Consider the following 14,577-nt stretch of genomic DNA (forward strand, 5'->3'; position numbering starts at 1 on the left):
GTATACTGTAATTCCTAAATCTTAAAGCATCGATGACACACTACTTATCAGCATCTTGCAAGAAGCTTAATTATTAGGCGGTGCAATTATTCGCGAGAGAAGAGAGAAGATTTCTTGTAGATATGCTTGAATTTGTCGCACATGGTCTCACTTCGAAAAATCCAGTTATCAGGATTATACACGTAGAATCACAGCACAGGAACCATTTTACCTTGCAGCATAACCAGTAAAGTTTACCTGAATTCTTATTTGCTCATTTATGCAGCTTTCTTCGTACAAGAACATGTTTTCTCCTCCATTTTATGCAAAGGAATATCAGCTCGATTACATGATGTTTTTCAGTGGATGATGGCGAGAGCCCACACACTCGTTAACACGACGTCAGGCAGAAAGAGAAAGACAAAACCAGTCCTTCCAGTTTTTATCCAATGCGATGCACGTGGTAGGGCGCGATAACGATTCAAGAATCGATAATGCCACCGTGTTCACTGTGAGAATTCTGTGTTCTCCCCCCCCCCCAATAATTCAATTCTATGCTTCAAATTATGCCCAGGTGCCAAGTTTTGTAAAAGTCACACAAGCAGTTTTTTTAAAATTAGCTATCAAAATTTTAGTCGTGTAATGTAAATTTAATTTAATACATATTTAATATTATTTTTTTAATGGAACTTTCTTGATTTCTTCTTCAATAATCTTAAACTTAAATTTAATCCAAATGAAATCCAGATATTTTTAAAAAATTCATTTTAAATTCATTTTTATAAATTTTTTGTAAAAAAAATTGAAATGTAATATTTAAAAATCAGAACATGAAGTAAATAATTTTCTAGACCTATTTCCAATAAAAAAATTAATTTTCTATTTAAAAATTTGAGAGATATATGTAAATTTAAACATTAAAAATATTTCACTTTAATTTCAAAGTTGGTGTAGGTATAGAGCAGAGATACCCAACTTGTAGCTTGCGAGCCACACGTGGCACACACGATTTTGGATGTAGCTTACAATGAACATCTGGTCCCTTCTCATTCTTGTGAAATGCCAAAAGGGTAGAGGAAAAATGAAAGCTGAATTATACCTTACAGTCAAAGGCACAGCAAACCAAATCCTCTGAAGATAGATCTTCTGCAGGAGGTTTGTATCCTACATGCTATTTTACACTAGACATTAAGCGACGACATTCTTTCAGTATTTCATGCATCATCACTGACATCACTGTCGGTTGCTTCAGATTGAACCGAATGCTGCATTTTCATTTGTTGATCGTTATGATTACCTTTGTTGTGCAATGTCTAGTTATTTTATTATGCCACTGTCAGTTTCATGCCATAACTTGCCTGAAACACATATTGATGAATACAGAACAAATTTTCGAAGTTATGCATGAAGCAGCTGATATGTCTATTTCTTATGGGTATAAAAAATATTCACTTTTTCTATACAAGTTAATCATTATTTTTAATAGATATTAATGATTATGTTGTTACCCTAATCATGTCATATGAGCTGGCGGGGAATGTACGTGTAATTATAAATTTTATGATGAACGAGAAGCAAAATATTTTTTCATTAATTTTAAGAACAAATGTATGTGTTTGATTTATGGCTCAGTAGTTTTTATTCAAAAAAAAAAAAAAAGCATCATGGAATAATCTAAAGTTATTAAACATTTTACCATAGATTATAAAAAATATGATACTAACAATAATCTAAGAAAATATAAAATGAAAGAATTGTAAAGCAAATTCATTAGCAAATAATCAATGTTTACAAAGTTCGTAAATAAAGTGAAGGATGCTACAATTGCATCATTTCAGACTGCATATACATTTGGAATTCACAAAAAACCTTTAAGGATGGTAACATTATTAAAGAAGCAATGCTTGCTGCATTGGAGATTTTATTTCAAGAAGCTAAAAATAAGAATGAAATTATGTCAGTTGTCCAAGATGTCTAATAATCTAGAAATTCCATCACTCTTAGAATGGAAACTGCCTGAAAATGTCAGAGGCTGGGTGAAAGGTGATTTACAAAAATGCATTTTCTCAACCTTTCAGTGAGGTGAATCAACAGAAATCTGCAATGTAGCTTGAGTAAATATTTTTATAAGGATGGGCTTTAGCGATTTCTCAATGAAGGAAAGGTGTAATGTCAGTTTTGCCATTAAAAGGTAATACATACAACATGGATATATACCATAACTGAAATTAATCTTTCACTTCAAAAATGTGTGTTCATAATAATAGGTAGTGCAGCTGCCATGACTGGTTCTGCTGAGATCCGAATTAATACTTATAGGCCCTAAGCTCTTGAAAGACTTTGGTGCTTCCTCTTTACACACAGTTTATACACAGTTTACACATAGTTTATACACAGATTTTGTTTGTTTTTTTCTCTCTCAGTGTTGATTTAGCTACATCATATGTTCCATGGTAAAACTGGCAATGAGAAATTTTTGTGGTGCCCCTTTTTCTGACTTCCAAAGTACCTGTTTTGTGGTGTCTCATTTCCTTGATGACCTACGCATGCATGTGCGTATTTTGTTTCATGGTTAATCCTGGTCTGGTTCTGCTGTTGGTTTCATCGTATGTAAGAATGATGCTGACGTTCCAAATATTTTAACTACCACTGCATCATCATCAGTCAAAAGTTTTATGTTACAAACTCATGATGAAAGTTGTTAGAAAAATTGTAAATGCTATTTGTGGCAGACTGCTTGAGAATAGATTGTTCGAAGTTTTGACTAATGAACTTGATGCTAAGTATGAAACTTTCATTCAGAAATTAGATTCTTTAGTAAAGGCACTAAGTTAGTCCTACAGCAGTTTTAAGAGTTCCTTCCAGAGATAAAATGATTTTTAGAATCCTGAAACAAAACATATGAAAAACTTAGTGAACTTAACAAAAAGGTTATCATAACTGGTTATCTTATATAGTTTTTCTTGCAAACATAACAACCAAAATAAATAAACTTATATTATTGAATAAATTTTATTTAAATATATAACTTCAGGTGGGAGAAAAGACTATTATTGAGCTGATATGAAGTATAAACTCATTCAAATCAAAATTAAGCTTGTTGAAAATATGTAATATTTTCTATATTTCTATTATTAAAATATGTAATATTTTCTACAAATGAAAGGAATTTAACTTTTGAATAATAATGGATAACTTTTGTAAACTTCGTAACATTCGCATATAATTTTTAACTATAAAGGCATATAATTTTTGCTACTTTACAAATTTAGAGAACTGCATCAAGAAATATAAGGAAATTGAAATAAGTAAATATTATAAACAGAATATTTAACACTTTCCTTTTCTGATTTTTTTTTTTTTTTTAATCTTCTGGCTTTTTGCTCTTTCACAGTTGTTTGTGATAATTTTTCTTTAGAATTTTAGACCTTGTATTTTGGAGGTTTAGAAGGATTTGATGCAAGTAAACAGGAAAAAAATGCATGGGACACCAGAAACTTCACTAATGAATTGAACGGGTTTTGCCCCAATACACTAACCAGCTAGAGCATGAAACACTGGAACTGACTGTTTGGTTTTTCTCTGTTAAATTTAAACATAAGAAAAAAATAACATAAAATTAAGTTATGGAATATAACAACAACCTCTTGAGTATACTTATTAGAATTGAATTGCATAATTACAGAAGAGTTGATATTTTGGAGATCATTGCACTGGAAACTTTGTATTTTTATGTAAGTAGATAAACATATGTGATTTGATTTTGTTAACATATTGGGAGTCTGATTCTTGTTATGTCAGGATATTTATTGCAGGTAAGACTGTACTCAGCTCAGATTTTTCAGTCTAAAGTCCAAGTTCATAAATATAGTTCATGCGCTTAGCTCAGTCAGTATGTTTGGTGTTTTGAAAGCATTATGGAAATTGTTAATACTGCTTGGAATCAATCATTGGGGTGTAGCCTAGTTATTGCTCTTTTTGCTTTTTTGTCTTCGGTCCTAAGGTGTGACTTGTCATAGGTCTAGTCCTAGAGCACTGAGCTTTTGGTGTACTTTCATGATTTTTGGATATAGATGGCATTGAGATATCACCAGTCTTTTAAAGTTAAGATCTGGATTGGTGGGTTTCCGAATTTGTAGGTCACTTGTAGGAGTGCTGAAGAATAGGTAATGGTCTGCATCTCCTTTGACTCCACACACACACAATTGTCACTAATAGAGAAATTCCTTTTAAGAAAATAATCTGGATATGGGCCGTGACTGGGAGTTAGGAAGGCCTTGGAGCTTTTAATTTTTGAGCCGATTTTTGGGAAGAACTGGTGAGTGCACCGGCTTGTTGTGGAGTTGTTCCACTCTACTTGTCACTCATGCCTTAGATGTTTGTTTAGGATTTGTTGTAGTTGCGATTTTGGAAACTTATGTTGAGGAACTCGCCTTCTTGGGAAAGAGCTGTTGTTTTTGCTAGATTATTGGTTTTGTTGCCGTTGTGCCCTTTGATCTAAGTTATGGTTATTTCAGTATTGAAATCTTTAGAGAAATTATTAATTTATGAGCCAGGTGAGAAGGGTTGTCTGGATTTCGGATGGAGAGTATGGCTGCTTGGCTGTCTGAGTTGATGGATATTGGAGAAATTGTTTATTGATGCAATGTTGATGGTAGCTTTCATTGAGAGTTTCGCTTGATGTATGCTATTGGAGTTGTTTAAATACCCTTTAAATTTTATTTCAGAGTCCAGATGTTGTTGCATTGGAAAGAATGCTGCACATTTTAGTTTCTTACATTAAACTTTCTAAAACTGGGATGTGAGCATGAAATGCAATTAGTAACTGTATCATTGTGGAATTTAAACTTATTTTATTTATAATTAGGCATTATTACTGTTATTATATTATTAGACTTTTTTTTTATTATTGTACTAGGCATATTGATGAAATATTGACACTTAAGATAATCATTTGAGAGTAGGCAGAATTTTTGTTTTTCTGTCTGCTGTATTCAAGTGTTAAAATGTGTTGCCACAATGAACTTTTACTTGGTTGAACACTTTTGAAAGTCTTTCTCGTTTAAAGATGCTCTTTTTTGTCTCAATTTTACAAACAGATTCTTGTTTCATCTTTTATTATGCACCTAGATTGTTTCACAATATTATAATGAATACTGAAATAATTTTTTCTATTTCAAAAGGGAGTCATCTTGTTAGTTAACATATAAGTTTTTAGAAAATCATGTTTTATTTTAGAAATTTAATTCTGATTTCAGCAGAGTTTTAATTTGATAAACTGCCTATGAGCACTATTTATTTAAACAATGATCTTATGCATGTACTTTCAATTACAAATTCATGGTCTTATGGTAAGTTCACTAGATGTTGATAGTTTGATGTGTGTTTCGAATGCTGTGAACAGGCTGGCTATTTTAGAGGTTTTGTCGTTTTTCGAATATGTGATAAGAATGTTATCCGTTTTATATTAGAAAGTTCTGTGTAATAGCATCTCTTATCTTAGGCATATAGTCATGGTGTAATTTGTCATATTCCAAATGATCCAGTCGATTATGGATTTCTTATTTAAAAAAAGTAGATAATTTTATGAAAAGTTTTTATAGTTATAGTTTTATGAAAACAATAAAAATTTTGTTAATACAAATTAAAATGTAGTCTCAGTAGAGTAAAAAGTGTGACAAGTAAAAGGTTCATTATACTCTAATAAGTTAGATGAAAAAGAATTCCATACCTTTATATATGGGAAAAAAAAAAAAAAAAAAAAAAAAAATTCTATAAATGCATTTGATGGCTGGGCATTTTCGCATATTTATTACTGACATAGTTCAAGTTGTTTAAGAGCATCTTGAATTGAGGTTGTGGCTGCAGAATAAAAGTTACTTAGATGCTTGGACAACCATTTTAGTAGAAGTAGTTAAATTTTCAGTAAGTGCCAAACTCTGGAATGATGTGCATAACCATTCTTCTGGCAACCATGCTCATAACAATCATTTTAGTCAAGCAGTGCTGCTATTTTCGTATGAGATCTATTTTTGTTGTATTTTTATACACAAATTGTGATATATTTTGCCTTAAATTTAGTTTTAAATTATGAGCTTGTGGAATTCTCCAGCAATGGAAGAAACTACAGTAAAATTGGCAGTAATATAGAATTTTGCTGAAAATTTTCTGAGAACAATGAGGAAATGCATTTTCTACATAGGCACTGTAGCCGAAGATTGCATGAAGCCGAGTCTCTACAATTCTCTGACATTTTTTCAAGTGAAAACAGATCGCTGTGTACTTCGCAAGAAGAATAACGAAAAAAAAATAAATTACAGAAAAATTCAAAGAATGTGTTTTATTTTTTTTAATATATGATATAGTCCTTATTTAATGATTCAAATTTGTATTTTAAATTGCTAAAGTTGTTTTTTTTTTCCTCCCTTTGTTGATATTGTCTCCAAACTTACTACAAATATTGATAGTTCAGGAATCTTTCTTAAAAAGATGCAAAAACCACCAGCTTGCATGTGCTGAGTAACTTTTACAATTTCATTCGTAAAAAATTGCCAAATTGTGCCAAAATGGTTGCGATAGTACATAAGCACCATTCTCTGTTTTGAAGATTATTAATTCTGACTTACATAAAAATTCATTTTTAAAATCATAGCTGATCCTTTGAAAATATTTGTTATGCTCATTTTAAGGATGTATATTTCAATCCTTCCTTTGAGAAATTTTGTAAATGAAAGTATATGTATATCTTCATTATTTAAGAAAATAAAATAAATGTCTTTTTTTTTGGATGCCTTCATGCCACATCATTTTAATTTATTTTCAAGATCCAAATATTTAATCATACATGAAGAGTTGTGATCTAGAATATTAATATATTCTATGATTCGTTTTAATTTCTTTTTAAAATTTTAATAACAGCTTTTCCAGAAAATTTTTAATGAAGTTTTTTGGAAAGACACTATTTATATGATTTTTTAAATATTTTTTTAATTTCTGTAATATTTAAGTTTCAGAAAAGACTCAATTTAGTTAATGTCATTTCGTATTAAAAAACTTTGTTTTGTTTGTTATTTTTTAAAACTATTTGCTCTTGGTTTAAATATCATTTGGCAGCTGGGGATATAATTTGTATTACTGTACTGCTGATTCATTTCCATTACAGGTTTTGTTTTTGGACGAACCAACTTCAGGAATGGATGTAGAAGCTCGACGGGCTGTTTGGGATGCTCTCCTTACTTTGAGACATGACCGTACTATCATCCTGACAACACATTATATGGAGGAAGCAGATGTTTTAGGGGATCGAGTGGCAATTATGGCAGAGGGTGAAATTCAATGTGTTGGCTCACCTATGTTTTTAAAAAAGAAATTTGGTAATGTTCCTGATGTAAAACGGATCTTAGTAGCTTTCAAACATTTTTAGCTTAATTTTTAAAGTTTGACATTTTACAATAATTTCTGTAATATTCTGCAGTTTTCAGGATTAAAAGTATTTGTAAAAAGGTTGAATTAAATATATATACTGTAGGAATTTTCAATCTGAAATATTTTTAAATGTAGAAAAATATTTATGTATAAAAACAAGGAGGTAAAGTATTATGTTAAAAGTTTTTAGTCACTTAAAAAATTTTCACTGTTTAGTAAAAAGGAATTTGCTTATTTGATTTTCTATTTTGATTAATCAATTCTAAAATAGTTTAAACTTAAAATTAATAACTGTATTATTATTTAATAAATTATGAGATGATTTTCTTTAAATGGTGCTTTTCTCTAAATTTCTTTGATTTTTTAATTAGGAGGTGTCAAAATTTGGAGCTTATAAATTTTTGCAAAAGAAATTTTATATTATGTATTTTGTGTTGTCATTGGGAAAATATTAATTGCTTATTAAAATGTTCATCCAATGAAATCTTTATGTTTGATCTTTTCTTTTAATTGGTTCCTTTTCTGAAATACTTAATTATTAAATAAATCTAAAATTCGTGTTCATATATGCGCTAAACTATTAGTTTTGAAATAAATATAACCATTTGCTAAAATACCTGAAAGGTGAATTAACTGCTCTATAATTGCTTTATTAACCCTCTCGCTGCGTATTTTTTTTTTTATCAAAATAGGTTCAAAAATTGCGTATTTTTTTTATTACATATTTCAAATCTACATATATTTTAGACTTAAAATATACAAAATTTTTTGTAAAAGAGTTTTTTTTCAATACAGTCAAAAGTCGTTTATCCGGACTCGTCGGGACTTCGGCGATTCCGGATTATCGATTTTTCTGGATTATAGATCATCAGTTTAAATCGCGTAAGATAGCATGCAGAAATTCTAAAATTAAAAATATGAAACCGTAATTTATGAAATAAAGAACAATTATGATCCAAAGGGTATCAAAATTTACAAAAAAAAGCTTAATATTTATTTGTTTACTTTATTAAACATTTCTTTCAATGTAAGTTGTTTAAGCTGCTTCGTTTTATGTGATAATACTTTCTCTTTAATTCTATAAACAGACATAATTTTCTGTTCAGTTACAAAGTTCCGCTGTTCAAGTCCCGTTAATTGTTGTGCCGAGAATACCGACTAACTTGTCAATCGAAATTTTTTCGTTTTCACTAACCTCTCTGTCACATTCTTCATGTCTTTATCCATTTTTTGCAGCAATTCCACTTTTTGTTTGATGGACATCGAAACATACTTTCGTTTTGTACGATCCTTTGGGAGCTCCAGATTCGGAAATTCTATTTGACATAATCGAAAGTTCAAGTTTACTTTTATAGTATTGCTCTTACAGTCTGCAAAAAATAATAAGCTGGATCCAATTCGAAAATTAAGGAACAACACAATCATCAACATTAACTGAAATAGATAATTAGATAATTTTAGTTTATACTGTTCGTTATACATAAAAGGCGCACGCGAAAACGTATTCTGCGCTTGCGCACACGGAAATGCGCAGTTGTAAAAGGCCTTACGCGCACGCGTAAACGCCTATGCGCATGTGTCAACGCGGCGCATGCGCAGAAAGTTTTTAGCTTTGAGGTCCGGATTATAGATCATTCCGGATTATGGGTGTCTGAATTAACGACTTTTGACTGTATAGAATTAGATCATAGAAAAAAGTTGTCAGAATATTGAAATTGAAGAATAATGAAAAAAAGCAAAATTTTGAAAATCAATTTTGGTTAAATTATGATTTATTTTATAAAATACAAAGGTAAAAAGTATATACTAATGAAAATATGCAAAATACTTACAAAACATTTATTAGAAATGAAGTTTTGTATGGTAAATTTCGAAACAAGGCTCGAAGCAAAGTCCGACCTCGCAATCTTTGCACCAAATTCGCGTTTCTTTTCGAATTTTTTTCCGCTTTCAGTTTTTTTTTAACAACAGACAGCACACTGTCTACGAGGCTCTTTCTTGATGGGATTTGGGGGTATATGGCTAGCAAAATGTCAAGCAGTTAGCCTCATGGGATTGAGAGTTGAACTACATTTGCTAGAGTGAACACTGGAATTTCTATCTGAATACTTCTGAATGCTTAGTTCAATAATTTGCAAACGGAAATCTAGAAGTGTTATATTTTGTAATGGGTTATCCTTTTTATAAAGGATATAAGCATTCCACAGTGATTGGTCCATGAATTGTCGGAAAATTTTTATATAATATTTCCCTTGTTGTTTTCTGAGGGTGGGGTAATATGACATTTCTTGGTCACATAAATCAACCCCACCCATCGTGTTGTTGTAATCACAAACAACAATTGGTTTGAGTACAGTTTTCTTTGATTTGCATTTCACCAAACGGGAACTTGCATTATGAACTGTACTTATAAGAAAAACACTTTTTTTATCTTGCCACTTCAGAGCCATAACTTTACCCCTTTGGTAAGCAAGGACGTGACCTTTAGGGATTTTTTCTTTTGCAAAATTTGGAGGAAGGTCTTTCCTCATCTTATTCATAGACTCCAACTACTACGGATTCTCCGTAGTTTCTACGGAAATTCATGAAAAACTACGAGCTATGAAAAGTATGGAAAAAACTACGGATTTTACAGAAACAAGAGCAGGAGAACCAGTACGCAAAACAGAACCAACTAATTCATCCGATGATTGGCTGAATACTCGTGTTATCATATATCACGTGTTGAGTGCGTTCCTAGTTTTGAAGAATTAGCCAATCGTAGATCAGTAACTCCAACCGTTAACGACTTATCAATAGTTCCACCCAATTGTCTGTCTCCCAGGTTCCTCGCTGATGCGTGTTTAGGCTGCATTCGGCTGCATTGTGTAGTTTACGGCGAGAGCTTAGCGTGTGTCTTGTGAACTGTGAATCAGGTGAAAGATTTTTAATCATAATGCTGCCTCGAACGAAGAAGCCAAAATTATCAAAGCAGAAGTTTAAAGATTCATATTCTTCAGAATTTCCATGCATTAAAGCGTCCGAAATTTCTGTGAATCACGCACACTGCAGTGTATGCAACAAAGACTTCTCAGTTGCTCATGGCGGAAAAGATGACTGTAAACGGCATGTGTTTTCTCAAAAGCATATAGAACTTGGCACCGTAAAATCTAAAGAAATAACAAATTTCTTAATAAAAGATGATGAAACAGATCCTATAAAAGCCGAATGCTATTTTGTTCGTTTTTTAATTGAACATAATCTACCGCTTTCTGTTTCGGATCATTCCAAAGAGCTTTTCAAAGCAATGTTTCCGGATTCTGCCATAGCAAAAAAATTTAGCTGCGGTCATACCAAAACTGCTGCTATTGTGAAAACGCTTGCAGAAAATACTGTTGCTGATATTATAAAATCAGTGTGCAGTACATCATTTTCTCTAAGTACTGATGGAAGTAATGATAACAATGATAACAAACTGTACCCATTGGTTATAACATACTACAGTAAAGAAAAGGGAGTGATAATTACTTCATTGATTTCTATTTTAGAATGCACGAATAATACAGGAGAAGGTATTTTTAATTGTATAAATGAAAACTTTAAAAACAAAGGTTTAGAATGGAAAAATTGCTTATCATTTTCTTCAGATAATGCTAGTAATATGATTGGAAAGTTTAAAGGTGTAGCATCATTTATCAAAATGCATCAACCAAGTATAATCACCCGAGGTTGTCCGTGCCACCTCTTGCATATAGCTGCAAAAAAAGCTGCTGAAAAATTAATTGGCTCAGAAATTGAAATGTTGATAATTGATATATATTTTTACTTGGAGAAAAGTTCGAAACGGAAGCATAGCTTCAAAGTTGCTCAACAAATTTTGGGACAGAATGCAAAATCTCATAGAATTTTGAAATATTGCAGTACGAGATGGTTGTCTCTTTTAGAATCTATAACAAGGATTTTGGAACAGTGGGATGCTGTGATAAATTTTTTTGGAGATAAACCAGATAACAGTGAGAATGAAGGAAAGAGATTGCAAAACATTAAAAAAATTTTACAGTCACCGACCACCAAATTGTACTTGTTATTTTTGAAAAATACTTTGTTTATAACAGTAAATATTAATTTGCAACAACAAGCTCCTTATATACATAAATTGAGAAGAGAACTTTTTGAACTTTTAATGAATTTATTTGTTAGATTCGTAAAACCATCAGTAATTTCTAAAGAAAATGAAGATGTTATTCTAATGTCTATTCCATTTCAGAAGTATAGTAAGCAAAAAGAAAATGAAAATTTAGTGATTGGTGCGGAAACAAGACTATATTTAAAAAATGCCAAGTTGAATGAAAGTGAAGTGAAATCATTTTTCAATTCTGTGTGAGCTTTTTTTGTAACTGCATGTTCATATATAATTGATAAATTTCCACTGAGTGATCCATTTCTAAAACATGCTGAAGTTGCTGACATCAACTTGAGAACTGAAGTCTCATTTTCATCTGTTCTTTACTTGATGAATACTTTTCCATCCATTATTGATGAAAAATGTCTTAATCAAGTAGAAATTGAATTTTCCATGTATCAAGTAGATGATTTGAAAGAAATTGTAGATTTGCGTATTGATATAGCATGGGGAGAAATTGCCAAATTAAAAAATATGAATGGGTGTATTAAATACAAAGTATTGCCTTCTGTAATGCTTGCTGTCTTAATAATACCTCATTCAAATGCAGCTTGCGAAAGAATTTTTTTCTATTGTTAAAAAAAATCAGACGGAATTTCGACCAAATTTAGGTCTTAAAACTCTTGAAGCAGTTTTGATTGAAAAAATAAATATGCAGGCAAATGAAGAACTGTGTTATAAAAAAACATTCTCAAAATCAGAACTTAAGCTTGCTAAGCATGCTACATATAAATCTTTGCATTCATAAATTATGCGTATTTTGTTTAATACTTATATGTATCATTCTTGGTTATTTAAATTTTATTTCCCTGTAGAAATCATATCCAGAATAAAGATAAGATTTATAGCTTCTGATTTTTTCTATGATTAGTAGTGATTTGAAGTACTTTTTATTAGTGAATGCTTGAGGAGTTAAAAGAAAATTTCTAATTAAATGTGCATATAATTTACAAGGTATATTTTTAATTATTCAGTTTTATATGTATATGGATTTTAAATGTAATAAAATTGATTACAATTAATTATTAATTTAAAATTAATGAATGGTTAATTACAACATACGCTACGCGCACATTTTCAAAGTTGTAAAAATGTCGTTCACGCGTTGACTACTGACAAGGTTTGCTGAAGGTTGGAGTCTATGCTTATTTACAGTTCCATATAAGTCTGTTCTTTCTGAAATTAAAATGTCTGCTAACTTTGGAGACATGTAGTAATTGTCCATGGCCCAGGAATCTGTCCATCAGGTGCAGAACAATTTTAGTGGAAGCTGGATAATTTGCAAATTTCGGGTTATACACAGTTCCATTACCTGTGTATATGAGAAAGTCTGCAATATAATCAGTTCCCACTTCGCAGACCACAAAAAACTTAAGGCCAAATCTTGCTCTTTTTTTCGCGATGAACATTTTCCAGCTCAGTCTGCCTTTGAAGCGCATCAAACTCTCGTCTATGCTGAGATTTTTATCTGGTATATAAAGATTTCGAAATTTGTTTCGAAGATGCTCCATGATGTCATAAATTTTATTTAATTTTGGCCATGGATGATTATCCTTATCAAACTCTTCGTTATTTGTAAAATGAAGGAACTTCATCAGCAAAATAAATCTATCTTTCTGAATTACTTGTTGAAAAATAGGTGTTTGCAATATGTGACGTTTGGACCAATAATATTCTTGTTTAGGCTTTTTTACAATTCCTTGGAGAAACAAAACGGAAAAGAATAATCTAAGTTCTTTCTCATCCGTATCTGTCCAATTTATCCACCTTGATCTTTCTTTAGGAACTGCCTTATTCATATACTGCTGAGCGTATCTGTTGGTCTCTTTTACTATTATTTGCAACATAACATCGTCAAAAAAAAAGTTCAAAATAATCCAAAACAGTTGCATCATCTGCCATAGTGAAATTTGGTCCGGAATTGCCAATAAAAGGAAATGAAGCAGGAGCTGGTGAAATATTTTGCATATCAATTTTGCACCACTGTCGGGCGTTTTGAATAGAAAATGAATTTTCAGATTCATCACTATCCACAGAGGAATCCGAGAAATTTTCATCAGTTCCGCTATAAATATCATCAGTATACTCGGAATCAGAGTCAGAACTACTGTCAGTGTCGGAAATATCGTCAGGAACATAGGTCATATCACTCGCGAAACATTTCCTGCCAGACATCTTTGAGCTCTGAAAAGCACGCGCAAAATGCTAAAAAAAATTCTTTTTATATTTTGCAGAAACGTGGACAACTAACGCCATCTGTTAGTCGACATCTAAATAAACAATTAAACATTACAGAAAAGCCGAAATGAAAACATGAACGGGGAAAGAGCGGGTTGCACACTTAAATAGGTGGCAAAAACGCATCCCCGCGATAATCGCGGGTTGCACAAATTTTGCTACTTCTACATTGCCGTGGAAATCGCGGGATGCGCAGCGAGAGGGTTAATATGTTATTCTGTGAGGAACGAAAAATATTAATGAAATTATTTAGGAATTGTTTAAAGAATACTGGACTATAGCCACTGAATCTATATTTATATTAAATATGCTGGGAAAAGATAAAAGTGATGATTCAGAAATGATTAACTTTTATTTTTGATAAAAATAATTTCGCTGTTAATTTAAAAATTTGAAATATAACTGCTTGATTTGTGTTGTTAATAAAATATTTTAAATTTACAAATTTGAAATATTACTGCTTAATTTGTATTGTTAATAAAATATTTTAGTTTAGTAATGCAACAACATATTTTAATGATTGTTTTAATTTATATTTTGATGATATTTGTTCTAACAAAAACTAAGAAAGTTACTAGTTAAAAGTCCTTATGAATACTGATCATTTTTTGAAGAAGATAGCTGTTAGAGAGCTACTGTATTTTTTATGTATTTTGTTATTCATATTTGCAAAGATTATATTTTTGAATCTTGTAATATATCATAAAATGCAGTCACATTTAAAAATTCGAATTAATTAAAAAAAAAACATGCTATTGATAATTAAAATAAGG

At 31.0% G+C, this 14,577-nt stretch overlaps 1 protein-coding gene across 2 annotated transcripts in view; it reads left to right on the top strand.

Annotated features, from left to right (window-relative positions):
* Positions 1 to 14,577, top strand: part of LOC118192633 (phospholipid-transporting ATPase ABCA3-like) — a 193,165-nt gene that overhangs the window by 125,824 nt on the left and 52,764 nt on the right. For both annotated transcript variants that reach the window (XM_085813161.1, XM_085813162.1), the window contains one exon: positions 7,142 to 7,352. In XM_085813161.1, coding sequence (XP_085669287.1) covers positions 7,142 to 7,352 — 211 coding nt within the window. The remainder of the gene's footprint in view (positions 1 to 7,141; positions 7,353 to 14,577) is intronic.

This window comes from Stegodyphus dumicola, chromosome 3 (genome assembly GCF_044657685.1).
Source record: "Stegodyphus dumicola isolate Sdum_Otavi_A_Nest chromosome 3, ASM4465768v1".
Taxonomy (NCBI): domain Eukaryota; kingdom Metazoa; phylum Arthropoda; class Arachnida; order Araneae; family Eresidae; genus Stegodyphus; species Stegodyphus dumicola.